Source organism: Aureobasidium melanogenum, assembly GCF_000721775.1.
Source record: "Aureobasidium melanogenum CBS 110374 unplaced genomic scaffold scaffold_20, whole genome shotgun sequence".
Classification (NCBI taxonomy): Eukaryota; Fungi; Ascomycota; class Dothideomycetes; order Dothideales; family Saccotheciaceae; genus Aureobasidium; species Aureobasidium melanogenum.
Window position 1 is genome coordinate 153454 of NW_024470072.1, and position 27333 is coordinate 180786.

The 27333-nt window shown below is 48.8% G+C and overlaps 11 protein-coding genes across 11 annotated transcripts; 7 read left to right on the forward strand and 4 right to left on the reverse strand.

Annotated features, from left to right (window-relative positions):
* Positions 1-1703: 1703 nt before the first annotated feature.
* M437DRAFT_68215 (uncharacterized protein) lies at positions 1704-2224 on the reverse strand (the record flags this gene model as incomplete). The annotated part of the gene is made up of 3 exons (XM_041025077.1): positions 1704-1910; positions 1971-2144; positions 2207-2224. 3 exons carry the CDS (start codon positions 2222-2224, stop codon positions 1704-1706), a joined length of 399 nt encoding a protein of 132 aa, XP_040877322.1.
* A 1084-nt stretch (positions 2225-3308) lies between these two features.
* On the forward strand, positions 3309-4838 carry M437DRAFT_77382 (FAD/NAD(P)-binding domain-containing protein; the record flags this gene model as incomplete). The annotated part of the gene is made up of 4 exons (XM_041026799.1): positions 3309-3371; positions 3403-3678; positions 3732-4396; positions 4451-4838. The coding sequence occupies 4 exons, from the start codon at positions 3309-3311 to the stop codon at positions 4836-4838; spliced, it is 1392 nt and encodes a 463-aa protein (XP_040877323.1).
* A 784-nt stretch (positions 4839-5622) lies between these two features.
* On the forward strand, positions 5623-6433 carry M437DRAFT_86768 (putative short chain dehydrogenase/oxidoreductase; the record flags this gene model as incomplete). Its single annotated transcript, XM_041028523.1, has 2 exons — positions 5623-6070; positions 6123-6433. The coding sequence occupies 2 exons, from the start codon at positions 5623-5625 to the stop codon at positions 6431-6433; spliced, it is 759 nt and encodes a 252-aa protein (XP_040877324.1).
* A 191-nt stretch (positions 6434-6624) lies between these two features.
* M437DRAFT_68218 (Clavaminate synthase-like protein) lies at positions 6625-7743 on the reverse strand (the record flags this gene model as incomplete). The annotated part of the gene is made up of 3 exons (XM_041025078.1): positions 6625-6980; positions 7026-7641; positions 7690-7743. 3 exons carry the CDS (start codon positions 7741-7743, stop codon positions 6625-6627), a joined length of 1026 nt encoding a protein of 341 aa, XP_040877325.1.
* Positions 7744-8181: 438 nt separating this feature from the next.
* Positions 8182-9270, forward strand: M437DRAFT_54635 (uracil-5-carboxylate decarboxylase; the record flags this gene model as incomplete). The annotated part of the gene is made up of 1 exon (XM_041022729.1): positions 8182-9270. The coding sequence occupies one exon, from the start codon at positions 8182-8184 to the stop codon at positions 9268-9270; it is 1089 nt and encodes a 362-aa protein (XP_040877326.1).
* A 559-nt stretch (positions 9271-9829) lies between these two features.
* Positions 9830-11154, reverse strand: M437DRAFT_17405 (uncharacterized protein; the record flags this gene model as incomplete). Its single annotated transcript, XM_041018905.1, has 3 exons — positions 9830-10750; positions 10814-10975; positions 11086-11154. Coding segments are annotated over 3 exons (1152 nt in total), but the record flags the coding sequence as incomplete, so codon positions are not given.
* Positions 11155-11555: 401 nt separating this feature from the next.
* Positions 11556-14439, forward strand: M437DRAFT_54629 (uncharacterized protein; the record flags this gene model as incomplete). Its single annotated transcript, XM_041022728.1, has 3 exons — positions 11556-11844; positions 11894-14106; positions 14161-14439. 3 exons carry the CDS (start codon positions 11556-11558, stop codon positions 14437-14439), a joined length of 2781 nt encoding a protein of 926 aa, XP_040877328.1.
* A 618-nt stretch (positions 14440-15057) lies between these two features.
* On the forward strand, positions 15058-16449 carry M437DRAFT_33082 (phospholipase D/nuclease; the record flags this gene model as incomplete). Its single annotated transcript, XM_041019244.1, has 1 exon — positions 15058-16449. A coding segment is annotated over one exon (1392 nt), but the record flags the coding sequence as incomplete, so codon positions are not given.
* A 1196-nt stretch (positions 16450-17645) lies between these two features.
* On the reverse strand, positions 17646-20854 carry M437DRAFT_54436 (OPT superfamily oligopeptide transporter; the record flags this gene model as incomplete). Its single annotated transcript, XM_041022693.1, has 12 exons — positions 17646-18117; positions 18175-18258; positions 18309-18369; positions 18475-18556; positions 18618-18626; positions 18887-19038; positions 19093-19171; positions 19225-19633; positions 19683-19924; positions 19958-20267; positions 20320-20514; positions 20565-20854. The coding sequence occupies 12 exons, from the start codon at positions 20852-20854 to the stop codon at positions 17646-17648; spliced, it is 2385 nt and encodes a 794-aa protein (XP_040877330.1).
* Positions 20855-22595: 1741 nt separating this feature from the next.
* M437DRAFT_86775 (uncharacterized protein) lies at positions 22596-24961 on the forward strand (the record flags this gene model as incomplete). The annotated part of the gene is made up of 3 exons (XM_041028524.1): positions 22596-22698; positions 22760-23640; positions 23690-24961. The coding sequence occupies 3 exons, from the start codon at positions 22596-22598 to the stop codon at positions 24959-24961; spliced, it is 2256 nt and encodes a 751-aa protein (XP_040877331.1).
* A 472-nt stretch (positions 24962-25433) lies between these two features.
* M437DRAFT_54597 (dopa decarboxylase-like protein) lies at positions 25434-27032 on the forward strand (the record flags this gene model as incomplete). Its single annotated transcript, XM_041022719.1, has 2 exons — positions 25434-26699; positions 26766-27032. 2 exons carry the CDS (start codon positions 25434-25436, stop codon positions 27030-27032), a joined length of 1533 nt encoding a protein of 510 aa, XP_040877332.1.
* Between the last annotated feature and the right edge of the window lie 301 nt (positions 27033-27333).

The window sequence follows — 27333 nt, forward strand, 5'->3', positions numbered from 1 at the left end:
ATAATCATTTCTGCATTCGAGCTTCTCCAGGTCTAGTAGTTTGTAACCATCTTCAGCCTTGTTGTCGTCTAACACTTCTTTTGATTGACCCATTGCACGTGCTTGGGGAGGATAAAAAAGAGTCGGTCGCAGCAAGGGAGACAACTGAGAGAGATGACGGGAGAGATCTGGATATGGCTGACTAGGAATACCGATGCTCTTATCTAGAAACCAATACTGGTGGGATCGACCATCCCTCGTTCAGGCCTTGTGTGTAGGGATGATCGCAGCCCCATGCAGGGATGCCAATTCGGACTGGTAAGGGAAGTAAGCAATCTGCAGAATGCTTTTTTTACATGTCTCATTCTTAACAGGTGATCTTTTGGATGATCTCGTGGAGTCTGTTGAAGAACCGTTAGTGTTCGTTGCAGCGCTCATCTCTACAAGCTGAGACTCTGAGAGCGACATTCCAGCTTGGGTAGTCTTGAAGGATTGCATATATCGGACTGTTCGATAGCTTCGGTACAACTAGACCGTTTCTGGAGGAAGGAGAGGTCGCCTCATCCAAAATTCAGATTCTGCTATCTTGATAATTTGGAGGTCGCCCTACTTTGTACGACTCGTAATATGCCGATACTGTATAAGCAAACGACCTCATGAGCGTGGGGAAAAATGTGATTATCGCCTCTCTCAGTGCGGCTGAGACCGTTTGACTGAAGGATGGTCGATGGCCCTCTCGACCGTTGCCAATGAAAAGCGTTGCCCCAGAATCCTCCTTTGACAAGCATCATGCAGGTACATTCAGCCATGTACTCTGTATATCACTTCCAGGTTCAGTCATGCGACAACATTTTGTTTCAAGTCATTGATTACTCGACTATACTTGCCCGTCCGCCTTCTAAAAGGGATTCTCCTTTTCCCTGATGAAGTTGTGGTTGGTTTCCTCCATAATTATTTGCTCTCCAACATACTAGACTACCTGCGAACCCCTTCTAATGGAGAACTTGAGGCATCCGCGGGGCTTGCTTGATGCATGCACTGATACTATGATGTGCGAAAACCGTCCCTTAGGCCTCACAGTCTGTGCCTCAATGCATAAGCCAAAACCACAATCCTCCCACGGTATTTTGATCGTCTCTGTGATGCTAAAGGACTTGCAATATCATTGTTGTTCTGTGCGCTTCTTTTCTTGTCAGTTTTATTGTCGAGCACCTCGATGCCTTGATTGTGTTTGTGTAAGTGGAATGCGAAATCAATCGTTCTAGAATCCCTCAAAAGCAAGAAAAGGAACCTTGCTGGTGCAGCCATTCCATGATTGAGGGTGCGACTGCTTGTGGGCGCTGACTACATGCGGTCGAAAAGTATAGACAGTGATTCATCATCGCATCGAGGACGAACGAGGCAACGAATGTTCGAGTGGATAACAGTGTGTACTCATGTAGCAGTGGCGTCAGCAAGTGAGATGGTCTCTTCGATGAGATTGGGAAGTCGATGAGCGATTGTACATAATAGACCTCCATGATGGGCTCTCGTGGACAGAAAGGAAGACAGGCCGTCATCCTGGATCTGTTGAGCAGTACCGCGCAAGAGAAGTTGGGTTGAAGGATCAGTCTGAACGGCTTAAGGCGTCGATTCTAAATTGCTGTGATCACTGAGCCGGAGTTGGGAAGCCTTGCTGTCAATTGGTTGACCACGAGAAGGACATCCTTGGACGAGTCTGACGCTCAATCTGCTTGCGTGGCGTGAGCAGGCTGTTCCTTGAAGAGATCCACACGGAGAAGACGAATTTCTCCCTTATACTTGTCCACACTCTGGATCACGGGGTGTTGTTCTCCTTGCTTCATCGCCAGAACTTGCTCGACCTCGAAAAATTCAGACTGAGTGACAACCTCGTGGCTGGCAGTATGACGCTTCATATTTTCTTCCAAATCCTGTCAGATTTAAGCTATACATTGGAAAAGAACATTTCGCAATCGAATGCCGCAACCTACCGATTGTTCTTCGACGAATAGCTCTAACTGCTTGAACTTGGTATGACAGTGGATGGTGGCAAGATAAAGTCTCCCAATCTGTACTACCAGGATCCCTCGTGATTGTCCCACATTTCCAAGAACTTCCCAGGAATTGAAGTCGATATCCAGGCGTAAGGTGTTGCGGTTGGAGATCTCTAGATGATACAAAAATCTTGTGAAAGTAATCGGCAGAGCTCGATTTAAGATGCACGGACAAGAAATTCAAAGAGCATGGCGCTGGGAGAGATTATATGTCAGAGAATGCGAAAGGGACGCAAGAGGTGGAGAAGGGCATCAGAAGACATATCATATGATCTGATTGGCAGTGAAACTACGAACGTAACCAGCAGCTTGTTTTACCAGTGCTCCATACTTTGAGGCTTTAAGGATATAATGTAGAATAAATCAACGTATATCCTTGCACTTACTTGACACGTTGGCGGAAGCAACCTCCACGTATACTCAAGCATGTAACCCTCATAGCTATAGAAATGCATAATGGTAACAGGAAACAAGATGGTATCTACTAAGCGGCAGCAAGTTATCGACTCTCCATTCACATGCTTCTGCTTTCTAAAACGACTGTGCCTTATTATAACATGGATCTTGCTTATTACCGCAAGCGGAGTACGGAGACTTTCGTATACAGGGAGGAAGGAAAGACTAGAGAACCACTTCGACACTTATCAACATCAGGGAAGTCAGCCTTGGCATTGCATTTGCAAAGCTTTCTGAACTGCTTGTGTCACTGCAAATTCACAATTTGGAGTAGTCCAATTCTAAGCAACGACGTCGTGAAGGCGTTGGGAAGGAGCTATGTTAATTATCTATGATCAGCACGGCTGGCATCTGTCACCATCAGTCATCAACATAGATACGGACTGCTTCTCCGCAACCAGTGTTGCAATCGAATGCGAATGCAACATGTGACGAACATTTTCTTCTACTGTCGTCAGCACCTTGCTCTTAAATAATAAGATCAGTTGCTACTCTGGTAGAGTCGAAACGAGTCTCTGTGTTTAAACAAACCCAACAGAGATTTTTGTAATCGGCACTGGATTTATACTTCACGGCAATTCTGTACGATGGAAGCCCCCCTCGGCCCGGATTACTCGGCCAGGTACCCCAAACAAGAGTGTCGTCATACCGCAAACACAGCTTCCTCTTGCCGAACAGTATGTATGCGGTCATTCTGTCATAGCCAGACACGCATCTGCATATATAGGTGTTCCTTCTGAATCTGACTCACGATCGCACGTATCAGCCAAAGAACTTGTCTCTACTTTTCACACCTCTCCAACGCGAACTCCAAGCACAATGCAATACTACAAAGATGATTGGGAGGCACAGCAACCCGAGAAGAAGCTGCGAGTCATCATCGTCGGTGCTGGAATTGCTGGACTAACCACAGCAATTGGTAGAGATTCATGCATCATGTCCATCGATGGGTTTGCTGATCGGTTTTGCAGGTCTGAAGCAAAGTGGCCACACTCCCATCGTCCTCGAGCAGGTCAAGGAAATTGCTGAAGTCGGTGCTGGTATTCAGCTTGCTCCCAACAACACAAGAATCCTAGGCCGATTTGGCTGTCTGCCTCAATTGATGGAAAAAACCAACCTACTTCAGAGAAACTCCTTGCGACGTTGGAAAGACAATGATGAGTTGGGTACAGCTCCGCTCATGCCAGGTGTATGCGACATGGCTCCATGTCTGAGAAAAGTCTCATCTGCTGATTGCAACAGGTCGCTGAGCTATACAAGGCGCCTCTTGGAGTCATTCACAGAGGTGATCTTCAGGTCACTCTTCTGAAATTTGCGCAAGAGCAAGGATGCGATATCCGTACAAACTCAAAAGTTGTCAAGTGCGATGATAACTTTGAAGCTCGAGTTCAGCTCAAGGACGGCTCCTGGATTGAGGGTGATCTTGTCGTTGCTGCCGATGGTATCAAGTCCGATCTCCGCCGCCAAATTGCCGCTTTCCACAAGCACAAGGACCATTCTACACCCACTGGCGATGCAGCGTATCGAATCTTGATCGAGAAGGAACGTATGGAACACGATCCTGAAGCCCTGGAGCTGCTGTCACAGAATGTGGGTATGCGTTGGATGGGACCTGGAGGACACATCATGGCCTACCCCATCAAGAACAACACAGTCTACAACATGGTCTTACTTCACCCTGAGCACAAAGACGTGGATCACGAGGAAGGAGAAAGCTGGACTCGCAAGGGCAGCAAGAAAGAAATGATGGAATTCTACAAAGAGTGGAACTCGACGGTCCAGAGATTGTTGTCCTATGTTCATGAAGATGAAGTCATGGAGTGGACGCTCAACTCACATCGACCTCTTCCTGCATGGCACGAAAACAAGGTGGTCCTCATTGGTGATGCTTGTCACCCAATGCTTCCGTAAGTTACCTCGATGTCTTGATCTTCGTACAGATCACTGACTGAACTCTACAGCTATGTGGCCCAAGGAGCAGCTCAAGCCATTGAAGATGCTGGTGTCTTGCAGACCGTACTCAACAAGTCTTCAACGGATGTCACACTTGCAATTGAGGTCTATGAACAGGTCCGCAAGGCTCGTGGCGAAGCTGTCCAATCATCGGCCTCAGAAGTTCGCAAAGCATTACACTTGCCCGACGGTCCCGAGCAACAAGAACGTGATGACAAGATCCGTGCGGCTGGTAAAGGCAAAGGTCACAATCCAGACCTTTGGGCTGACAGGGAGACTCAAAGATGGCTCTGGGGTACAGACATTATGAACGAGACACTTGTCAAGTGGCCTGAATGGAAGGCCCGAGTCTCGGGTACTCACGAGTCGGCTCTCAATGCCATTGTGTACACATAAGGTGGCTTAAATGCACTCACGACAGCTGCTTCGAGGAGGCAATGGCGAACAACCTGTCGTCTCTTTATTCTTCGGGGTATAATAAAACCTATCGGCTGGATCTCAAAGTTCTCGGCTCTATTCTTCAAGACCCGTCCTCTGGTCATAACTTCGTCGACAGCTATTTCATATGTGCATATGGCTCTGCAGTCCGCAACGTTAAGCTTGCACCTTAACCTAAATAAGTAAATATCCTCTACCTAACCATTAGATATGCTATGACTACATCCCCCTGGATCAGCACCGAGGGAGATTTACAACGTGACCGCGCAAGAAGACACGCTCAACCAATCTGCAAGATCTCAGAAAACCTATTCATAAAAAACAAGAGACTGAAATGACCTTGATCGTGTAATGCTGATGTTGCGCTGAATTCCCATGCAAGGGCATGACGGAATTCGACCGAGGTCTCGGTCCCAATCCCGAAGGATAAACCTAAACCCCACATCCCCCACGTACTGACCTTGGTGTAAACGAGCCGGTATTATGAACTTCCACGGTGTTTATTTCCGAGATCAGTCAAAATAGTCATGACAGACCTAAACCGTGTTCCTGAAAACCCAGCCACATTTTGACAGGTACAGGTACCAGAATGGAACGCTTATCACTATATCTCCTCCGTCCATCTCGCAGCATCCCTAAGCTTGCATTCAAGTCTTGTCTTAGCAATATTCAAACAAGAAACATCTTTCGGTATTACACAACAACCAGAAGTTTCTCCGACACTCGCGGTTCGCAAGATCATATGCACGGCAAGACAGCATTAGTCACAGGAGGCTGTGGAGGTCTCGGCCTAGCCATCTCCGACGCACTACTCACAGCAGGCTGCAATGTAGTCGTCTGCGACATCAACCCCTCGACCCTCCAAAAATTTCGAGACTCGCACTCTTCATCCAACAAAATCCTGGCCTTGCATTGTGACATCTCCAAACAAAGCCAAGTTACAAAGCTCTTCGAAGACTCGATCCAACAATTCGGAAAGGTAGATTTTGTGGTTAACAATGCGGGCATTATGGATAAGATGGATCCTGTAGGCACACTGGATATGCAGCTTTATGAGAAGGTTATTGCTGTCAATCTTACGGCGCCGATTATGATCTCCAAGGTTGCTGTACAGCATATGATGGACAAGAATATTGCAGGATGTATTATTAACATTGCTTCCATTGGGGGAATACGTGGATTCGCAGCAGGTATGTTGGGATATTGGAACTTTTGGCTTGACAAAGCTGACTTGTTGTGTAGGTGTCGCTTATACTGCCTCAAAGCATGCTGTTGTGGGTCTCACGAAGAATACTGCTGTTTTCTATGGTAGTAAAGGTATTCGATGTAATGCTGTTCTGCCTGGCGGGATGGAGACGAATATTGGGACTGCTTTTGCTGCGGGGTACAACCAGGAAGGCATGGCAGTTGTCAAAGATAAAGCGATGGCTACGGCTCAGGGACCTTCGCCTCTCAAGAATGTAGCAGCGGCTGTGGCGTTCCTTTGTTCTCATGCGGCTGCTTCTATCAACGGTGTTTGTCTGCCTGTTGATCAAGGATGGACAGCACTTTAGAGAATCTTACAGGCTAGAATCTCACAGATACATTGGCAATCATGATAATCTGTTAGCTTGGGTTGTTCAAAGCATGGTTGTTTCCAACATGGGTGCTTTTTCCCCTTACGCAATAGGCACCATGAGAGGTTTAATGATGACCAGGGACAGAGTGCCACTATTGAATGGAATATATTATCCACCCTTCGAACTCAATAAGTCGCCGTCAATCTCTGCACCAAATAATCCCCACTATTCACACCCTGATACTTCTTCTGCTTCGCCTCATCGAACGTCCCCGGAATAGCATCAATAAATCTATCAAAGTTAGGGTTGCAGAAGTAAGCCATGGAGTATCTTGCAGGATGGAAGTCTGCATCTGCTTTAACTGGCGGCTCCACAACACGATGCTTTGTGCTTTTGATGGTGTCGTTGCTCCATCTGGCTAGCAAGTCTCCGGCGTTAACAACGATGGTGTCGGGGATGGGGGTCGCGTTTACGTAGGTTCCCTTTGGAGAGAGGACTTGGAGTCCGCCGCGGGAGTCTTGGAAGAGGAGGGTGATGGAGCCTGGTTCTATTAGTTAGTCCCGGATGGGTTGGGGAGATTACTGACCATAATCGGTGTGTGCTCCTGCTCTAACACTATTCTTGTTGTCCGCAAACACTTTGCTGCTTACTGCCGGGTAGTGCAACAGTCTCAAAGTGTTATCGCCCGCATTACAGAATTTGTCAAACCAGTGCTCGTCGATACCAAGACCAACAGCAATAGCTTGCATAACTTGCACGTGCAGATCCTTGCAGACTTCAAAGAAGCTCAGCATTTTCTCTCTGAACACTTTTCCATCGTCGTCGAAGCGATCGGGCCATTTGTTTTCCAAGCCTTCGACTCCCTCACGGCCGATTTCGAGGGATTCTTTCAGGTCTGCTCCTTCGAGAGCTCGTTGCTTTTCGATTTCGACAGGATCAACAAGGTCAGTTGTCTTTTCGCGTCCTTGACGGACATAACCGCGGTTTGCTTCTGGAGTCGTCCAGGCAAGCTGCTCCTTTTGGCTAACTGGTCTCTTGAAAAACTCTGCGCTGTATTTGAAAGCTTCTTCTACCGCAGCTTTATCAATTCCATGATTGCGGATGTAGATGAAGCCGGCGGTCTGGAAGCCTGACAAGATGGCTTTGGCAGTGGCTTCACGAATTGAGAGATCTGTAGTTTGGAAGGCTGAGAAGTCGATGAGCTGGTAACGTCAGCAAGAGCTCATCCGCAGTATGGTGGGCACGCATACGGGAATGGTAAGTTCATCGGCACCGACCGCTGTGGTAACTGTAGGAGTGCTCATGATTCGAGGTTGTATAAGATGTCTTTGGAGAATGACTAACGAAAACTCCAAAAGAAGCACATGCAGTATTTATGCTCTCCCTTCCCTCTAAAGATACTTTCTTATCATTATTCTATTCGGCCTCACCCGAGAGCTCTTATCTATCTCATGCATGATAGGCGAAGCTCAGCTCCGCCATGGTGGGGTTGGAAGTGCGGGGTGGGTTACACCTTCTTATCCTGTCTTTCTTATCGCAACCTTCCCCTATCGTTGTGTTTTGTTAAACTTGATCGAGGCACAAAGACCAGCTGTTCGTCTTAGCAATAATGGCGTGACATAGGTAGGTCTGGCGATCAGCCTGTTTCCTGCGACGTCTTTCCTTCAGGGCATTTCAGCACTTCGCACCTGACCTCCGATCAACTGCGTCAAAACCTCAACTAGCAACAAGCTGTCGCAAGAATGGCACCTGTTGTCGATGTCCATACACACATCTACCCTCCGGCATACGTATCGCTGCTTCGCTCACGCACCGCCGTACCATACATGCGCACCTTCTCCGACAACCCCTCAGCCGGAGAAAGACTCGTGATTCTACCCAGCGAAGATGCAGCAACAACTACCGCGCGCGGTCGCCCCATCGGCCCCGAATACTATGAAGAGGAAGAGAAGATCAAGTTCATGGACAAACACCACATCGACATTAGTGTCATTTCTCTTGCCAATCCATGGTTAGATTGGTGTGATGCTTCCGAGGCTGCCTCTGTTGCTGTGCAGATCAACGATGATGTCGAAGAAGTCTGTTCGCGCCATCCAGGTCGCTTGTATGCATTTGGTACTTTACCGCTAAGTGCAGGTGCCGATGCAGTAGTTGCAGAGATCAAGCGTTTGACCACACTCGATCACTTCCGCGGCGTCATTATTGGAACCTCCGGACTGGGAAATGGATTGGATGACCCAGCTCTTGAACCCATCTGGGCGGCTTTGCAAGAAACCAGACAACTTATTTTCTTGCATCCTCATTACGGACTTCCTGCCTCTGTGTATGGCGACAGAGCGGCAGAGTACGGACACGTCCTGCCTTTGGCCTTGGGCTTTCCTCTGGAAACCACAATCGCAATTACTCGAGCCATTCTTTCTGGCGTCTTTGATCGCTACCCTGGTTTGGAGATGTTGCTTGCACACTCTGGGGGCACTTTGCCCTTCCTCGCTGGCAGGATTGAGTCGTGTATTGCCCATGACGGCCATTTGAAGCAAGCAAACAAGATTAAAGGAAGGAGATCAATCTGGGATATCCTGAAGAAGAACATCTATCTCGATGCTGTGGTATACGGCGAGGCTGGACTCAAGGCTGCGATAGAAGCCAGTGGGAAAGACAGATTGATGTTTGGAACCGATCATCCATTTTTCCCTCCGCTTGAGGACGAGGAAAACGAGTGGCTTTCTGTCAAAACGAATTCGGCGGCTGTGAGTGGAGTGTTCGAATCTGACATCAAGAGTAGAGATGATGTGATGGGTGGAAACGCTGTCAGAGTGTTGAGACTAGAATGAGCCTCGATTGAAAGTGATCTTACATTGATCATCCGGTATCAAAGTGACCGCCAAGACAGAATTATCATGAAATACTTGACATTATCGTCGCCTTTGCTCATTGAAAGGTGCCAAGTGTATAGTCCGCTTGATGGCCACTGTGAACCAAAGTAAGGTGCAGTAAAGTGTACACTGCGTGACTGATGAAGTGTCCCTCATGAAGCCAGATTCATAGATAATTGGTTAAGTGGAAACTTCAGACGCGGAGGATGTTTCCCTCTTCATCTGGCTGTAAGGCGTTTTGGATATGTGACTCACACGGGACGACTCGAGGGAGTGAAGTTTGTTAGGTCTGGAGATTGCGCACATGCAGCATCTCAAAGGCCGTATCTTCGTTCGAGGAGTGTTTGTCCTTATCCATGTGTCCTGCTTGAGCGGAGCGAATCTCGCGTCTCATGATAGTGTCTTTGGCAGTTTCATGGTACACTAGGTGTGTCACATTTGTGATATGCTTAGGCTTGGTCGTGAGTCGAACGAGCGATGAGATGCAAACTCAAACAGGCTCCAGGCCGGACATGACAAGTGGCCATCGCATATGTCGTTGCCATTCCTGGGGCACAATCCTTCTCAATCCCTGGACTTCTCGCATGGGTGTTTGACCGACCCACCAATGAGCACTTCCCTTGGTAGCAATTGAGAAGAAATGTGCCAAGATGACCAAAGCCCTTGGGCGTAATTCTTCGACCATGTCCACAAACTTCTTGGGCACATACAGCGCAAAAGCGGCGATTCGGGTGCACATCTGGTGCAGCGATTCGCCATCCAAGACGGCTGTGTACATGGTGCCAATGTAACTCAGAGTACACTCGTAAGCTTCTCTGGCCTCTAAATTCCAGAGTTCGGAATCTTCGTAGACACCTTGTGCGTTTTTGGGGCCCAGAATACCTAGGAAAGGCCCTCGATGCTCCTCATCGAACATTCTGGGTATGCTGACGTAGAAGGGCTGATTCTCGACGAAAGTGACGATTTTGGATGAAGGAAACCTGCGAGCACCTTTCAGAGCTTCTTCGTAGACGGCACATGCGCCTATGCCTAAGCGCAACATATCTGTAGGTGGCTTGTAGGGGTTTCGATTACGCTCCTGCAGGGCACCGAAAGCATTCATGGTCATCATGATGGAGGTGAAGCAGAGAGAGTCGGCTTCCTCAGCTTGAGTGTAAAACTGAATGACAGCTTTGCGCTGCTCACGAAGAGCTAGACTGAGATAGACCCTTTGTGCAGTAAGCAGTTCCATGTCGTCGGGTGAGTCGCGCAATAGATTTGTGGCCGAGAAGGCGTAAATGGTGTAGAGCAAATTGTCATGACGCATAGCAATGTGAGGTAAGTGATTGTTCCAGATCTCAATCAGAACGGTTTTTGGAGCGGCGGCGTGGAATGGAGTGGCTAGAACAGTCACGTAGTTGTGCCATAGGCGCAACTCGAGCAAGCGTCGCTGACGTGACTCTGGTAGGTCCAGAATGTCATCAGCTGTGACAGGGTCGTTGTTGGTTGGCGGAGTTAGGACCTGGCTGATAGCGACTTTTGGCTGAGGCTGATCTGGAGATATGGTTGCGTGAGGTGACAGCGAATTCTCAGCACTCGCCGTCTTGGAGGCTTCAGTTTTGAGATAGACGCATGGCACATTATGACGATTACATCCTCCACAAGCAGGCTTCACCTCATCACACTGGGCAGCATGTCAGAAAGACTGGTCGTGGAATCAAGGGCTGGCAACAGGTACTGAGGCAAGGTTCGATGTTTTGCGAGAGAGAAAAAAAAGCAAGGGACGCGACTCACCTTGACTCGACGGGCCTTACATCGCTGACAACCAGCGCGGGACTTTTTGTGGTTGAGGCGTGGAGGCCGTCGATTTTGAGCCGCACCGGCACCAGTCATGATATATGTGGACAGTTATAGCACGAAGGTATGTAGCCGCATCAAGGAATGGCGATCAGAGATTCATCTTTGTTTGTTAGATGAAGGGTCATGATGCACGACGGATGAACTGCCGAATGGAAGGAGCGGCAACACGGAACAGGTCAATCCTACCAACTGAGACAGCACTTGTGGCTGGTGCACAATTGAACTTGTGGCTTGTAGAGCATCGTGGCTACTGACCTCGGCCGAACTTGGAAGGCGGTGAGCGAGTCTGAAACAACGTCACCGAGGCTGGAGGGCGACAAGCACCAACGCTGACCAAACTTGCTGCAGCCTTGCGAATCTTCTCGTGTCGAATTTCTCGAAGCTCTCCGATAGATGCAGTGACAATGAGCGGGAGGCTGCTGTCGTCGCGCTATGCGACGCTTGCTCGACATAGCTCCCCCCTTGGCCTGAGATCTCCCTATCACACCGCCCAACAGCGCGCAGGAGGTCTGATCACTCGAAACAGCATCCCGAGAAGTCGTCCTCTGTCCTCTGGACCCAACACGGCTGTCGTACGACATGCTTCATTCGCTCGCGCAATACCCAAGCTGGCCTTCAAGCTTATCCGCCTGCCCGCCATCCTCGGTGCAACTGCTGTCGGTAGTCTGGCATATATCCAATATCAAGCCACTCGTCAGTTGTTCTCGCTCTATTCTGCACACCAATGCTGACTCCAAAACAGAGGCTGGTAACTACGCAATCGACTTGTTCACCAAAGCATCAGACGCAACCACCACTGGAGCTCGTTCCATCTTCGAAGGTGCAGGCGGCATCTTCGCCCAAACAAAGGCTGGCTGGGAGAAGACCAAGAGAGACCTGCAAGAGCTATTCCCACAACAGGAGTCTTCTGGCCCTGGAGGCGATGGAGGTCCTGGAGGAAACGGTCCGGAGCCCAGGGAAGCTCGTGTGGGAGCAGGTGCTGCGGGCGCTGCCACGGCCGCTGCTTTCGCTCTGAACGACGAAGAGCAAGACGACAGATCTGATGAAGCTGCTGCTCGCGACGACCAGATGATGCTCCTCACACGCAAGATGATCGAGATCAGAAGTTTGCTTCAGACAGTCGGCCAGTCAGAGACTCTCACATTGCCATCGATCGTTGTCGTTGGCTCGCAGTCATCAGGGAAAAGTTCAGTCCTTGAAGCCATTGTTGGCCACGAATTCTTGCCTAAAGGCTCCAACATGGTCACTCGTCGCCCCATCGAGCTGACGCTGGTAAACACTCCTGGAGCTCACGCCGAGTACGGCGAGTTTCCAGCTCTGGGTCTGGGCAAGGTCACCGACTTTGCTCAGATCCAGCGCACTCTGACCGACCTCAACCTGGCCGTACCAGAGACCGAGTGCGTGTCCGACGATCCTATCCAGCTGCGCATCTACTCCCCCAATGTCCCTGACCTTTCTTTGATTGACTTGCCCGGCTACATTCAGGTGACTGGTTTCGACCAGCCCACTCAACTTAAGGAGAAGATTGCTGCCCTTTGCGACAAGTACATTCAGGCACCTAACGTCATTTTGGCTATCTCTGCTGCAGACGTCGATCTCGCCAACTCAACCGCTCTTCGCGCCAGTCGTCGTGTCGACCCTCGTGGTGAGCGCACCATCGGTGTCATCACCAAAATGGATCTGGTGGACCCACTGAGAGGCCATCAAATGCTAACTGATAAGAACTACCCTCTCAGACTTGGTTACGTTGGTGTTGTCTGTCGAGTACCTCAGCATTCAAGCTCTCTCTTCTCTCGTGGCAACGCCAACATAACATCTGCCATTACCCGCAATGAGAAGGCTTACTTCTCTTCCCACCCAGAGAGCTTTGGCCCTGCCAGTGAAGTGACTGTAGGTACCTCACATCTTCGCAAGAAGCTCATGCATGTCCTGGAATCCACCATGTCGGCATCACTTGCCACTACTGCCGAAGCCATCCATCATGAGCTCACCGAAGCCACTTACGAGTTCAAAGTACAATACAACGAGCGTCCTCTCTCAGCTGAGTCATATTTGGCTGAGAGTCTTGACGCCTTCAAACACTCTTTCAAGGGTTTCTCAGACTCTTTCGGTCGCCATCAATTGCGCGATATCTTGAAGCACGAACTCGATCAGCAAGTTCTCAATCTGCTCGCCTCGCGATACTGGAACAGACCTCTCGAAGACCTTTCGGCTCAAGAAGGCGAAGGCTTTGTCGAGAGCCTCTCTGCTCTACCAAAAGCGGATCCTAACGATCAGCTTTGGCGTCTCAAGCTTGATGCCAGCTCCGCTTCCCTTACCAAACTTGGTATTGGACGTCTTGCAACAACTGTCGCTGCTGAGTGCTTGCAAGCACATGTCGAACGTCTCATTTCGTCTTCGACCTTCAACGCTCATCCCTTCGCCCAAACAGCAATTACTCAAGCTGCGCAGGGAATCTTACACGATCTAGCTTACGATACCAGCGATGAGCTAGAAATTTGTGTCAAGCCCTACAAACATCGCATCGATCTTGAAGACTCGGAATGGATGCGTGGTCGCGAAAACGTACAAAAAGTCCTCAAGGCCGAACTCAGAGATTGTGAAGATGCCGTCAAGGCTGTTGAAGCTGAGATGGGAGGCAAAAAGCGTTTCAAAGATGTCGTAACCTTCATTGACAAGGTCAGAAAGGGAGACATAAACCTTGAAGGCAATAGCAGTGGAGGCGCTGGCGGCTTCTCTGCAGCTCTTCTCGCAAAGGGCAGAGAGGCAGTCTTCCTTCGTGATCGTGCCGACATCTTGCGCATGCGTCTGCTCGCAGTCAAGAGCAAGGCTTGCGCCAACAAGAACAACAAATACATTTGTCCGGAAATTTTCCTCGACGCAGTGGCCGATAAGCTTACCACTACCGCCGATCTCTTTATTGATGCTGAATTGCTCAGCAAATTTTATTATCAAGTAAGAATATCCCAACCATGCTTCGTGAGATACGAACCATGCTGACTCAAACAGTTCCCTCGCGCCCTTGACTCAAAATTCCGCTCCCTTACACCTCAACAACTCGATCAATTCGCACGCGAAGATCCTAAGATCCGCCGCCATCTGGACGTGGTTCACAGAAAAGAACTTCTGGAGCATGTACTCAAGGAAATGGAGGCACTCAAGGCTCTGGAAGCCAGAGAAAAGAGAGCGGGCAGAGGAGGCAGAGAACCCGTTTCTCGGCTCAGTGAGCGTGATCGTCTTGGAGATGACACGAGCGATAGAAGAAAGAAGGGTTGGGGCTTGTTCTAGGAATACGACCCCGAGTAAATTCTTTCATGTTATAGCACAGGGTTGGTCTTGTTGGTGTGCTGTCTGGGCTGGATTACTTTTCTTTGTACCATTATTTATAGATACCACTATGAGCACACACGCATCTCATCACATCAGACAAGTGAGACGCGACCTGGGTGAGGCCTTGGTCCGATTCGAATTGCTAAAGGCGTCGTCAGGTCATATCACCACACCAATGCGTCTTGCCATGTTCAAGAACTTCAAAAACCTCTCTTATTACGGTATTCATGTCTGTTCGATGCTTGCTGTCTCCACGAGAAGTGCTTGCCGTGACGGAAGGTAGAACAAAAAAGAAGAACAGGGTCAGGGATATAGTCACTTTTTCGTTCGGCAAGTGCAGCCGAGACAATTGTTGTCTCCGCTTCCACCTGCACAACAAACACATTCACCTTTACTCACCATCCTCCATCCCACTTTCCAGCGACAATTATCATCAGATTGAATGCGACCGGAGCTAATGTGTCTATGCTCACGTTGAACAACAAATATATCAAACTGCATCACATCAAGACTGCCCATTCACTCATACGCATCAACGTCACTTGGCGGCCTCACTCTGCCATGGCAGGCATCCCAGGTCTTGATCGCAAGGCTATGGAAGCCGAGCGTCTAGCAAGACTGGCAGCAAAAGGTATATCAAATACCGAGTCGCAAGCTACACCGGTGCCAGCGACCACTGCCAAAAGACAAAGATCCATTTCTCCACCCCCCACATCACGACCAGCCAAGAAAATCAAAGAACAATCAGATGCACCATCATCACTTCAGTATCCTCATGGCACTGTCAAAAAGACATGGGCTTTTGGTCACGCTCGTGACAATGATATCAAGATTGAGGAAGTGCTCGAAAAGTCTACACTGCGCACAGCCTTGCTCTCGGCATTCCAATGGGAGACGAACTGGATCATGGGAAAGCTCAACCTGCAACAGACCAAAGTTATCATGGTCATGCAAGCAGATAATGAGGATGTCAAACAACAATATCGCCAAGAGACTGCATATATGGGTACGATCCTACGACTCGTCTTTCCCTCCATGGAAGGTAATATCAACTGCATGCACTCCAAGCTCATGTTGTTGTTCCATCCTCACAAGCTGAGGGTAGTGGTCCCTTCGGCTAATCTGACTAGCTATGATTGGGGCGAACAAGGTATCATGGAGAACTCTGTCTTTCTCATTGACTTGCCTCGGCTTGAAGATACTGCCACCAACGATGCAAGCTCATTGCCTCAGTTTGGTCGTGAACTACTGTTCTTTCTGTGCAAGAAAGGTTGTGAAGAAGACATCTTGAAAGGTGTCTTGAACTTCGACTTTAGCAACACCAAAGACCTTGCCTTTATCCACTCAGTTGGTGGCACTCACTACGGTGATGACATGGAAAGAACTGGTTATGTTGGTCTAAGTACAGCAATCCGCGAGTTGCACCCTTCGTCTCAATTCTCCATTTGTTCTCAGTCCAACCTTCAGATCGACTATCCAGCATCCTCCATGGGTTCCTTGAACGACGACTTCCTCACGATCATGCACAATGCCGCTCGAGGCGAAGATGCGACAGCCATTCCCGCAGCTATCTCCCGGACTGCACCCAAACCTTTTCAGGATACCATTCCGACGACCAACATCCGAGAGAGCTTTCGCATCTATTTCCCGACACACTCGACTGTCGCAGCCAGCAAAGGTGGTGTAATGTGCGGTGGAACGATTTGCCACAGATCCGAATGGTGGAACCGTTCTGGTTTCCCGCGTGAATGCTTCCGAGACTACCGCTCGAAGCGTCCTGGTATGCTTTCGCACAACAAGATTCTGTATGCCCGAGGCATCAATGAGAGAGGAGAGCAAGTCGCGTGGAAGTACGTTGGAAGTGCAAACTTGAGCGAGTCCGCTTGGGGCAAGTTGAGTTGGGACCGCAAGAACAAGGAATGGAAGATCGGATGCAGGAACTGGGAATGTGGTGTCATCGTGGCTGTGCTAAAAGAGGAGCTTACAAAAGAGGAACAACAGACGAGCGCCAAAACGCCAGAAGTCGTGGTCTTGAGCGATGATGACGCAGAGACTGAGAGTGAGGTCGAGGACGCTTCGACTGATAGCGACGGCGAAGCACCACTCAAGAACAGCAAGAACCAGAAAGGACCCAAAGCTCCAAAGAAGAAAGCCGCAGAAATTGAGTCGAAGCCAATGGCAGCTCAAACCGAGGTTCCTAGCATGGATGTCTTTGGATCTGAGAACATCCCATTTGAGTACCCAGGCGCCACGTACGATGGCAAAGATCCATGGTTCTTCATGGGTTGATTGTGAGCTTTGATGGAAGCGAGATAATGATGCGTCAATAAGCCAGTCTTACCAAGAGCAGTCTTTGGAGCATTAGCAGCAAATAGCATCAACATAAATTAACACAGTATCTGCAAAACCAGAACCTTCAGACTTTTTGTATCTAGATGGATGTACTTAAAAACATTACGGTACCGACAGCTACCCTCGATGACAATTTTCCAACCAGGACATCGGGGTTTGTAGAAAAAAGATTGCGGGCGTGAGGTGCGAAAGTGAAAGAAGGCACAACTTGTGAGAGGCAAGGTATGTGATGTGACGCGCTTGCACTGGCGCTTGCTAAGCCAGGCAGCTGAGGAAAAAGCATCTATGCTTTCTGAGCTCGAAGGATGTATGCAGAAGGCGTAATGGCAAAACAAACAGCTTTGGATATCAGATCCTCTCAGGGCGAGAGTGGCATTCTATGAAGCATTGATTGCAAGTACTTCAAAGTAGCGAATAGCAGGGTCCTCTGCTCGTCACATAGTGAATCATTCTGTTTATCCATTTCTACACTCTCCTAAATATAGCACCCTGTTTCGTGTATCTATGGACATGCACGATGGTTTCCAAGATAGAGATGTGTCCATAGAGAGCCCAAGAACGGGTGTCAATTATCACAACGATCCTGTAATGGAAAGGGAACGAGAACCAGCAACGGAATGGCTCGGCCCAAGATAAAGTGACAGACTGTTGTGTGTAGGCGAGCAGTCAAAATTGACTTGAGATCGTGAAGCCACAATTCGACCAGCCTCATGACAGACAATGCCTGAAAACCAGGTAAAATCCTGAGGGAGGCTCTGCCGTACGTAATCTTATCCCAACAGTCACAACCACCTCCTGCTCGAATGTTTCGATCATCCCGAAGTACCAGGGTTGACCATGCAGTAATCGAGGTTGTGCAGGGTAGTATCCGGGTTACCAGCCCAAGTGGGGAAAGGTCTAGCCTTACCACTTCCACCAAAGACCGCAAAGGTCAAGATGAAGACAAGAACCTGAGTGCCACCATCAAGTGCGGCACTGACAATGTAGTTGTACTTGACGAACAGCTCAGGGTAGCGGCGACGAACGAACCACTGCGAGATGAAACCGACGACGAAGAACATGGGAATACTGGCGTTGATGCCGACAAACAGCCAACCCATGTACCACAGGATGATCGACATGTTCAGGTACCTGAACACGGGATGTTTGGTGTAGCGGTAAGCCAGCCAGAAGGGGACAGGAACGATGAACCCGATGAGGTAAGATAGCGTAACCCACTCGTACCTGCCGCCAACGGAGAAGAGCTCAGCGGGCATGGACCAGGCTATAGCAAGAGTATTGAATCTGAGTGAAGCTGTCAGCAAACTTGACTTGTCTCACCAGGGCAGAATATCAGCATACTGTTGAACATTTTGGCCACTCCAAATATTACTGCCCGCGATGGATCTGAGGATTGTGGCTTGGTTTTGGACAATGGAGATCATCCTACGACAAATTAGTGTCTGCCCTTCCTCCAAGATTGTAGTGCACAGTACATGATGTAGTTGAACAGCGCACCAACGATGCAGCCACAAATTTGAACAAAGAATGTAGTTCCTGCACTTAGTCAGTACATGAATTTGATGATAATCGGCCAAGCTAGTTTTTTTCTTTTCCTTTTTTCTCCTTTTTTCCTCCTATGGCCACCAGCTTTAGACTTACTTGGTGCTAGATGCATATACTGTCCTGTCTTCAAATCTTTGGCTAATACTTCCGCCATTTGCAATGCGTTGTAGGTATAACACTAGGCGAACAGTCAATTATTTAATGACGTAAGGTGATAGCAGCTTAGATGCTTGACATACGGTGAAATACTAAAGTACCAAAAAAGTCAGCAAACTTGCACGTAGAGATTTTTGAACCCTCTCCCACTGTCAAAGACTGTCACAGTGTAGCTGCTGAAATGCACGATTTTTTCATGGAAGATACGGTTTCCGCAGAGAGGACCTCATCAAAGGCTATCTCCATGGCAAGCCTTTTCTTCAGAACGCGATCGTGCATTTCCATAGCTTATCGAATAGCATCAAGACAGTGTGGAGAAGACGTATTTCGGGGTCGGAGTCGGAATTCTTACCATGTTGGCGAGAGGACGGCCCTTGAACATATAGCCAGCAAGCATCTGGCAAATCGGCTGAATGTTGAATTGGAAACCAGTTATGCCCATCTGGGCTCCAAAGAACAAGACGCACAAAAATGTTAATGCGGTTGACAGCAAGAATCCCCACCCTGACAGTGATAAGCATCAGTCGGTCCAACATCCGAATATTGGTATCAACTTACATGGAAGTGTCGATTTCATGCCATAAAGACATGCTAGACCGACAGCCCACGAGATAACTACGACAGCGCCCCACCACCACTGTAGAGAAGGTATTAGTCAAAAGACTCCTGCAAAGAATACTGAAGACGTACCAATGGCGTTTCTGGGTACAGGTTGCGGAGCATGAGCTTATAGTGAGGATCGAGATCCGGATCGGCTTCTTTTCTGGCCAGCCGCTCCTGAGGCGACTCTTGGTTCTGCCAGAATTTGTAGGTCTGAGGCTTGAACAACTTTCGAAGGTTGCTCGGCTTCGCCCAAGCCCAACCAGCCTTGATGTCCTCGTAGTTCCAGAGAAACATGTGAATGAAGGTAGCGGTGAACCCGGCGTTCGAAGTTATAAGATACGCGATATATGTCGCCGTCAAATATGGCGGTCCAACATTGTCCAGTAGGGCTTGGTCGATTTCCATCTTCGAATTCAATATAAGGGTCTGATTGTACTGAGCGTAATAAGTGCCGTTACTCTCCCCAGTAAATAGTACTTGAGCCAGGAAAGGGAAACTGTTGTTGAATTAGCAACTTGAACGCGAATCATGAACATGGCACTTACTCCTGAGCACGCCACATATTGGCATAGTAAAGACCCATGAACAGGACAATGCAGCCGATATAGCCAATGAAGTTGTTCGTCATAGTCTCGAGTGGTAGCCAGAGAGGACTGCCCAGAGAAGCAATGTACTGCCAATCGAAGCAGAAACTGAGAAACCCGAGACCCTCGTTACCACTGGCTCCACCAAAGAGGTTAGTAAAGACCAAATTGTTTTGATCAGCCAAGCAGAAGATAGAGACTCCCTCGAGGACCGGAAAGAGATACTCGGGAAAGACTTCCCATACAAAGATGACTGCGAAGATGATGTAGAAGATTCTGATCTTTTGCTTTGCAACCACCTTATCTTTGTGAAGACTCTCCAACAAGGTGGTTACAGGCAAATTGATGGGCCATAACATCTTAGTGGGGTGAACGAGCACCTCTCTAAGAAGTCCAGCAATGCCGTATCCGATCAATTGGCTTGATAACGTGACAAAAACTCCGCCAGCTTTGCTAGGATAGCCTCCATACCAGAGCTCTTGTGCGGCAAGTACTTCTGTCGACAAGGCAGATTGACCGGCGGCGGAAGCCATGAGGGTGATAGCACTGCAGCCAGTTAGCTAGTTATGATGGATACTAGGCTTTATCGCAGACGTACGCGTGCTCTTTCATGTTGAAAGGGTGTGGATTTAAGTAACCTCCGATCACACCCTTACTAGGAAGGACCTTTGACATGGCTTCACCAAGTACATATGCGATAACGCACAGGAAGACGTTGGAGACATAGATCGTTTGCGGCTTGAAGTAGAAAATTTCCTGAAGAACAGATGCGAAGATGGACAGCCCGAGTCCCCTTGTATCCTCGTCAGTTTGATCAGGAAATCAAGAATCATGTAAGCCTACAAGAAGAACATTCGGAAGGTCCATGGATTGAGAGTGGGATCATCTTCCACGCTCAGTACTTGATTTACCAAGTCTTCGGCGGTCTCGACAACCTTGTGCTCTTCAGCGACATAGCCGTTGGTGCCTTCATGAATGCTGTAGTCATCGGTGTCCTGATACGGATGAACTTCCTTGACGCTTCCGGCAACAACACCGGTCTTGGTATTTGGGGTTTCGATCTCTAAGCCAGAAGATTGAGGGACCTTTCTCTTGCTGGAGCTAGGCTCGAGTTCGATACCAGATGCCGCCATGTCGGTGTCGGCTCTCGCGAAGCCAGGGCGCTGCTGAGGGGCTGCCATCACGATGGTATGGGAGTTACATCATGGAGCAAGGTGGGCAGTACTGCACTACATATAGCTCTTGCATGAGCTATTTCTTTTTGTCCAGCCGTGTCAGGCAAGCCACATGAAGATATGGGGGTGCAACATGCTGATATGCTCATATGCCGAAGCGCCGGAAATGAACAGCCAGGAGCTACAAGCAGCCCAGGGTTACATTTGTCGACGAATTAATGTTACGAAAGTCAATTCATCAAGACGCGCGTAGTCTCCAGGACGTTGCGATAAGGGTTGTGGGGTGTGGAAGCTTGTATAGCTTGATGATGCTTGGTTGACAGATACGCTTTGTGGCCCTGAAACGATGCCAGGATAGGCAGGTGGTGTTCGGCAACAATTTGGGGCAAGACGACCAGGTTCCCGATGATGCTGCTGCAGTATTTGCGTGCAACTATAAAAATGCACAATAGTATATGAAATAGGAGGGGGTCCATTGAGAGGCGACAGCCAATCGATTCTCTGTGGACCTGCCTACATTTTCGAATACATTCGTGCCGTTCTGTAGTGTGCATCTCGCTCTTTGCTGGAGAAGGGTACGAAGCAAGTTACAAGCTCTAGCACACGAGAGGCGCGATACACAACCCCAAACTTCCGCGAAGCTCGAGGCGCAACACAGCGCCCTTATTCCATCTTGATGCACACCAGAATGATGTTGGCTGCAGCGAGAATTGGCAGGTTCGCGTCAGACGACATGCTCAGGTAGAGATGGGGGTGGCTGTGTAGACTGAATCTGCGCGCACGGACATTCTGGTACAGGTACATAAGCATGCGACTGCCCATGTTGGAAACCTGGTTCTCGCGGCGCGACATGGCTGTCGAAGGGATGCAGGTAGGCGGGAGCAATCATGCACTATCGAGATTGCCTGCATAGGAAGTCATCTGAAGCAAAGGTGATGCATAATCACCTTCTCGAAGCATTTGTCAACCAACCACGAAGTCGCAAATCATGTCTGTTCAGGCTTCACCTAATGTTCGCTGGCTTTTGCAAGCTTGAAGCAATCCCTTCATCAACTCGATAGGATGCTGAACGTGCTCATGAAGCAAGTAGGTCATGAGTTGTAAACGTGCTGCAGAAGCACGTTGAGTCCTCATCTCGAATCAGTAGGTCATGCTTCTGTCTTCTCGAATCTCTCATCACTTCACAATCATCAAACGTCCAAAAGAGCAAAGACGCACCTGCATTCTCGTTCGGTCTATTGCAAACATTTTCACACATCCTCGGTCGAAGAAGGATGTCGGCATCGATGACGCCAAGCTATGCCAAGGCCGACACATCATATCCGGATCTTCGCTGGTGGAAAAGAGTCAGTTGAGGGCTATTTTCGGAGCCTTCTCTTATGCTGAAGAGAAGCTATCGAAACGCACAATTGTAACCCGAATCCAGGGTTATCCATTGAGATAGCCTCAAATTGGGTCTTCTCGAAGGATACCACGTTCTCGACGAAAATGGCCAATTGTAATTGTCTTGAGCACGTTGGCAGGGTTGACTGTCTCCACAGAGCTTCTAAGATAGACGCTCGCGGAAACACCGGACACCTTACTTGGCAGCATGGAGGGTTACGTGGACACCGAGCACGGGCAAATTGGAGAACAACAATGTCTTTTATTTTGTTTCGACGGCCTGTTTTTCTTTGAATATCGACTCTGCTTTGCGAGAATGCAATTGCTCACGAGACGACCAACCAGCAACCTCGCGGAAAAGGAGAAAGATGAAGATTTTGAAGTAGATTGGGTGCTTCTCTACGATTTTCAAGATATCGGTAGGTTTCCAAAGGCTGATAATTTCTGATTGATACTGTGCTGAGCTGAGTGGTCACCCAGAGGTTCATCATGCGACTGATGAATATCACACTTTGATCCGTGACATTGAGGCTTTTGGTCTGGAAGCAGAAGTTCGACATGGCTATGGTACAACTCTGCTTATACTCATTCGCATTCCTCGCAACAAGTTGGGTAATGAGGTTTATCGCTCACGGGTCAAAGACTGGCTATTCGGGATCGTCCAAGTTCGTCCTCTAGGTGACAGCTCTACGGTCATCGATGCTGCGACGCCTTCTGAAGAAATACGTTCTGTCTTCCATCTGGTCACCTGGACAAAAGAGCAAGGCGGTGTGGGAATCACTGCGAACTTTGGACAATGGAACCGTATAACAGCGTCATTTGCCCCGCATGCCTGGACAGCGAACAAGAAGCTGTTGAAGACACTGTCTGCAAAAATAATCCTCGAGACAGACGACTTGGATCAGATCAAAGCACTCTTTGGAGAGAAGGTTGCATTCTACTATGCCTTCATACAAGCTTACTCCCTGTTTCTTATCGCGCCTGCCTCATGCGGGACTTTATTCTGGCTTTTCTCAAAACCATATTCGATGGCATTTGGAGTGGTCATATGTGTCTGGAGCATCACGTTTGTCGAATGGTGGAAGAGACAAGAGCTCGAGCTGAGCATTAGATGGAACGTCAAAGGTGTTGACGCGCTCAAAGTCAACCGCGTTCAATATACTTGGGAAAAGGAAGAGATGGATCCCATCACTGGTGAGGTGAAGAAGATATTCTCCACCCGTAAGAGGCTGGCAAGGCAGCTTTTGTTCTTACCATTTGCTGCGTTTGCGGGACTGGCACTAAGCAGTGTTCTGGTTGTTACATTCCTCATCGAAGCTATGGTCTCTGATGTATATGGCGATGCGCTGGCAAGCTACTGGGTATGACATACATCATGATCGGAAATCAAACGTACTAATTATATATCAGGCTGTAAAATATCTTCCGACTATCCTTCTCGCAGTCTCTCTGCCTTATGTCACCGACTTCTTGACAGACCTTGCATCGAAGCTGTCTGAGCACGAGAACCATCGCACGAATGACGAGTTTGAACTAGCCCAAGTTCAAAAATCCTTCGTTCTCAACTTTGTCACCTCTTTCTTACCACTAATCTTGACGGCATATATCTATGTTCCCTGGGGATCACGACTTGTGCCATATCTCATGCCAGACTCCTGGAAGTTGGTTGCTGCCAAAGACTTTCGCGTCGACGCTCATCGTTTACAAGAGGAGGTCATATCACTGTCCATGGCCGGACAAGTAATGAATTGTGTCGAAGAGTTTGTGGTTCCATGGGTCAAGCGACACCTAAAGGAAGCATATCGTCGATATAAAGACACACGGCAAGGATCCTCTTTACACCAACGCATGACGTCCGAATTCACAAAAACTCTGCTTGTCGATGCACCACAAGAAGCAAGGCTCTTATCCCGACTGCGCACAGAAGCAATTGCTTCTGTGTATGATGTTAATGAAGACATAATGCAGATGACGGTTCAATTTGGCTACCTCGCCATGTTCGGGGTCGTCTACCCACTCATGCCTCTAGGCTTTCTACTCAACAATTGGGTAGAACTCCGCGGCGACTTCTTCAAACTTATCTCTGAATCACAACGACCACCACCTATTCGCTGCGACTCAATCGGTCCCTGCATCTCCGCTCTCGAGTTCTTGACTTGGCTAGGAAGTCTGTCTACCGCTGCCTTACTCTACCTATACCGAAACGGGGAAATCACCAATATTCGTCTGTCACGCTTGTTACTCACAGTCTTCATTGCCGAACAAGTCTACCTAGCAACAAAACTGTCCATCCGTTTTGTATTCGACAAAATCGGGTCAGAGGCTGTAAGGAGAGAAGAAGCAACCCGTCGTTTAATCCGTAAACGCTACCTCGAGACCTTTTCTGAGGAAGCTGCTGGAACCTCTGTTCGTCAGAATGCGTTCACGTACACGAATCCAAGACGAAGTGCGCCTGGTACACCCACAGAGGCTGAGAAGAAAGGCTATATGCCCGTCATAGCCGAAGTGGAGGAGACAGTGGATGTGAGAAGCGAGTACAAGACTGAAAAAGCAGAGAGGTTCTGGAATGCGAGGAAAGAGATTATGGGTACGGCGGAGGCGGGAGTGAGGCTAATTGTAGCACTTAAAGGGATGCAAAAGTCGAGGATTGGGGATGGTGGTGATAAGTCAAAGTGGATTTGACAATGTAACTTGTGAATGTCTAGACAGAAACGAGATTCGAGGCAACCCTGGAGGCTTGCCTTGTACTCCCAGTGTTCGTCCAATTGCGGATGTTTTGTTTCGCCATCAGAATCTAGATCGATCATATAAGAGTCAAAGCATTTGCCATACAAACAATTGATTCGCAGAGTCCAATTGGCTGATGATCGAGATCAGGGGTAGCATGTCAACTGAAAGGCGTGGATAGATGTTGGTGCGGAAGGTGTTCCGCGTGCACCTCGATAAATTGTGGGTTGTGTGGGGCTCTTCGCTGCCGCATCGACGACACTCTGGCTTGATGCTTCTCGCACGTCGCCGTACCCTTTCTCAAGCACTGAGGTATACGAGGACATCCAAGATGAGCAGCCAATTCCTCCCTGTTCGTAGCGCCAATGGCAATGGCCACAGCGACACCCACACAGTCCGTGACGAACGCACCGTTCCTCCCATGGGTATGACGTCGGACCAGTTCAACAACGCAGCAACAGAGGCCATTCAAGACATCACAAACTACTACGACAACATAGCCGACCGTCCTGTCCTGCCTTCAGTCGAGCCTGGTTATCTTGCAAAGCTACTGCCCCCATCGCCACCAACCCAAGCCGAGACCTGGGACAAGATCCGCGCAGACATGGAATCCAAGATCATGCCCGGCATGACACACTGGCAGAGCCCTGACTTTATGGCTTTCTTCCCCGCCAGCAGTTCATACCCAGGCATGATGGGAGAGTTATGGTCTGCTGCATTGACTGTGCCTGCCTTCAATTGGCTCTGCTCGCCTGCTGTCACCGAACTCGAGACGATTGTTATGGATTGGGTTGCTCAGATGCTCGCTCTGCCTGACTGCTTCCTCTCAAAAGGCAAGGGAGGCGGTGTCATCCAGGGTTCTGCCTCTGAAGCCATCGTTACCTGCATGGTTGCAGCACGCGAACGCTATGTCACAAGGACACTAGAAAAAGAGGGCGTTGTCCTCACTGAAGAACAAAAGGAGGACCGCTCGGCAGAGATTAGGAGTAAACTTGTTGCCTTGGCTACAAAACACACTCACAGTTCTACCCATAAGGGTGCGAATATTGCAGGCACGAGATTCCGAAGCATCGACACTTCATTGTCCAACGCCTTTGCCCTCCAAGGCCATGAACTCCGCTCGACTATTGAAAAACTCAAGTCACAAGGTCTAGAGCCATACTTCTTGACTGTGTCACTGGGAACCACAAACACCTGCGCAGTTGACGACTTTGCTTCTATTGCAGAAGTCAAGAAAGATTACCCGGACATCTGGATCCACGTTGATGCCGCCTACGCCGGAGTCGCTTTGGTATTGCCCGAATATCAACACTACTGCAAGCACTTTTCCACCTTTGATTCCTTCGATACAAACATGCACAAATGGCTCCTCACAAACTTCGACGCCTCTTGTTTATTCGTCCAAAACCGTCGCGACTTGACTGATGCACTCTCGATTACCCCCGCCTATCTACGCAACAACTTCTCAGACCAAGGTTTGGTCACCGACTACCGCGACTGGCAAATCCCTCTAGGACGCCGTTTCCGCGCTTTGAAAGTGTGGTTTGTAATCAGAACCTGGGGAGTTGAGGGCTTGCAAGCACACATCAAACACCATCTCAAATTATCAGATCTCTTCGTCTCTTTGATCAAGAGCAGAAAAGATCTCTTCAGCATCATCACACCACCATCCTTTGCTCTGGCTGTAATCACCGTAAACCCTACCCTCCAAAAACAAGCACCAAAGCCGGCAACCACAGAACCGCAACCAGATGCTGAGCACACTGTTCCCTACCAAGACTCTCACGTTGCGGTGATACCCCAACAACCCAATTCCTCAGATTTGGAACTGGCAAATGCAAATACCAAAAAAGTATATGAGAAGGTGGATGCAAGCAAAAAAGTGTTTTTGACGAGTTCGTTGGTCGGGGATGCGTATGCTATTCGTGTGGTTAGTGCAAATCCATTGGCAAGCGAAGAAGGTATTAGAAAGGTGTTTGGGCTTTTGGTAGAGGCTGCTGAGGAAGTGCTTGAGGTTGGGAAGTAGATGTGCATTCTTGTTGTTTCCAAGAGATTGGCAGATAGAGTGTACTTGCGTGTATTTGCCAGCGAGTTCTCTTCGATAGACCGTGGAAGACCATGACCTCCTCTTTGGGATCCTGACTTGTCGAGTTCTTCTGCGCAGTTTGCATACTTTATATCCTGCTATACGATACCACAAAAGATAGGAACACAAAGGCCAGATGTTACGCGTACATTTCGTACACTCACTTGAGTACAGACGATTGAAGAAGTAGCGAGTCATGGAGGTCACTTGGCGCTCTAATAGCATTCTGCTCTCGCAGTCA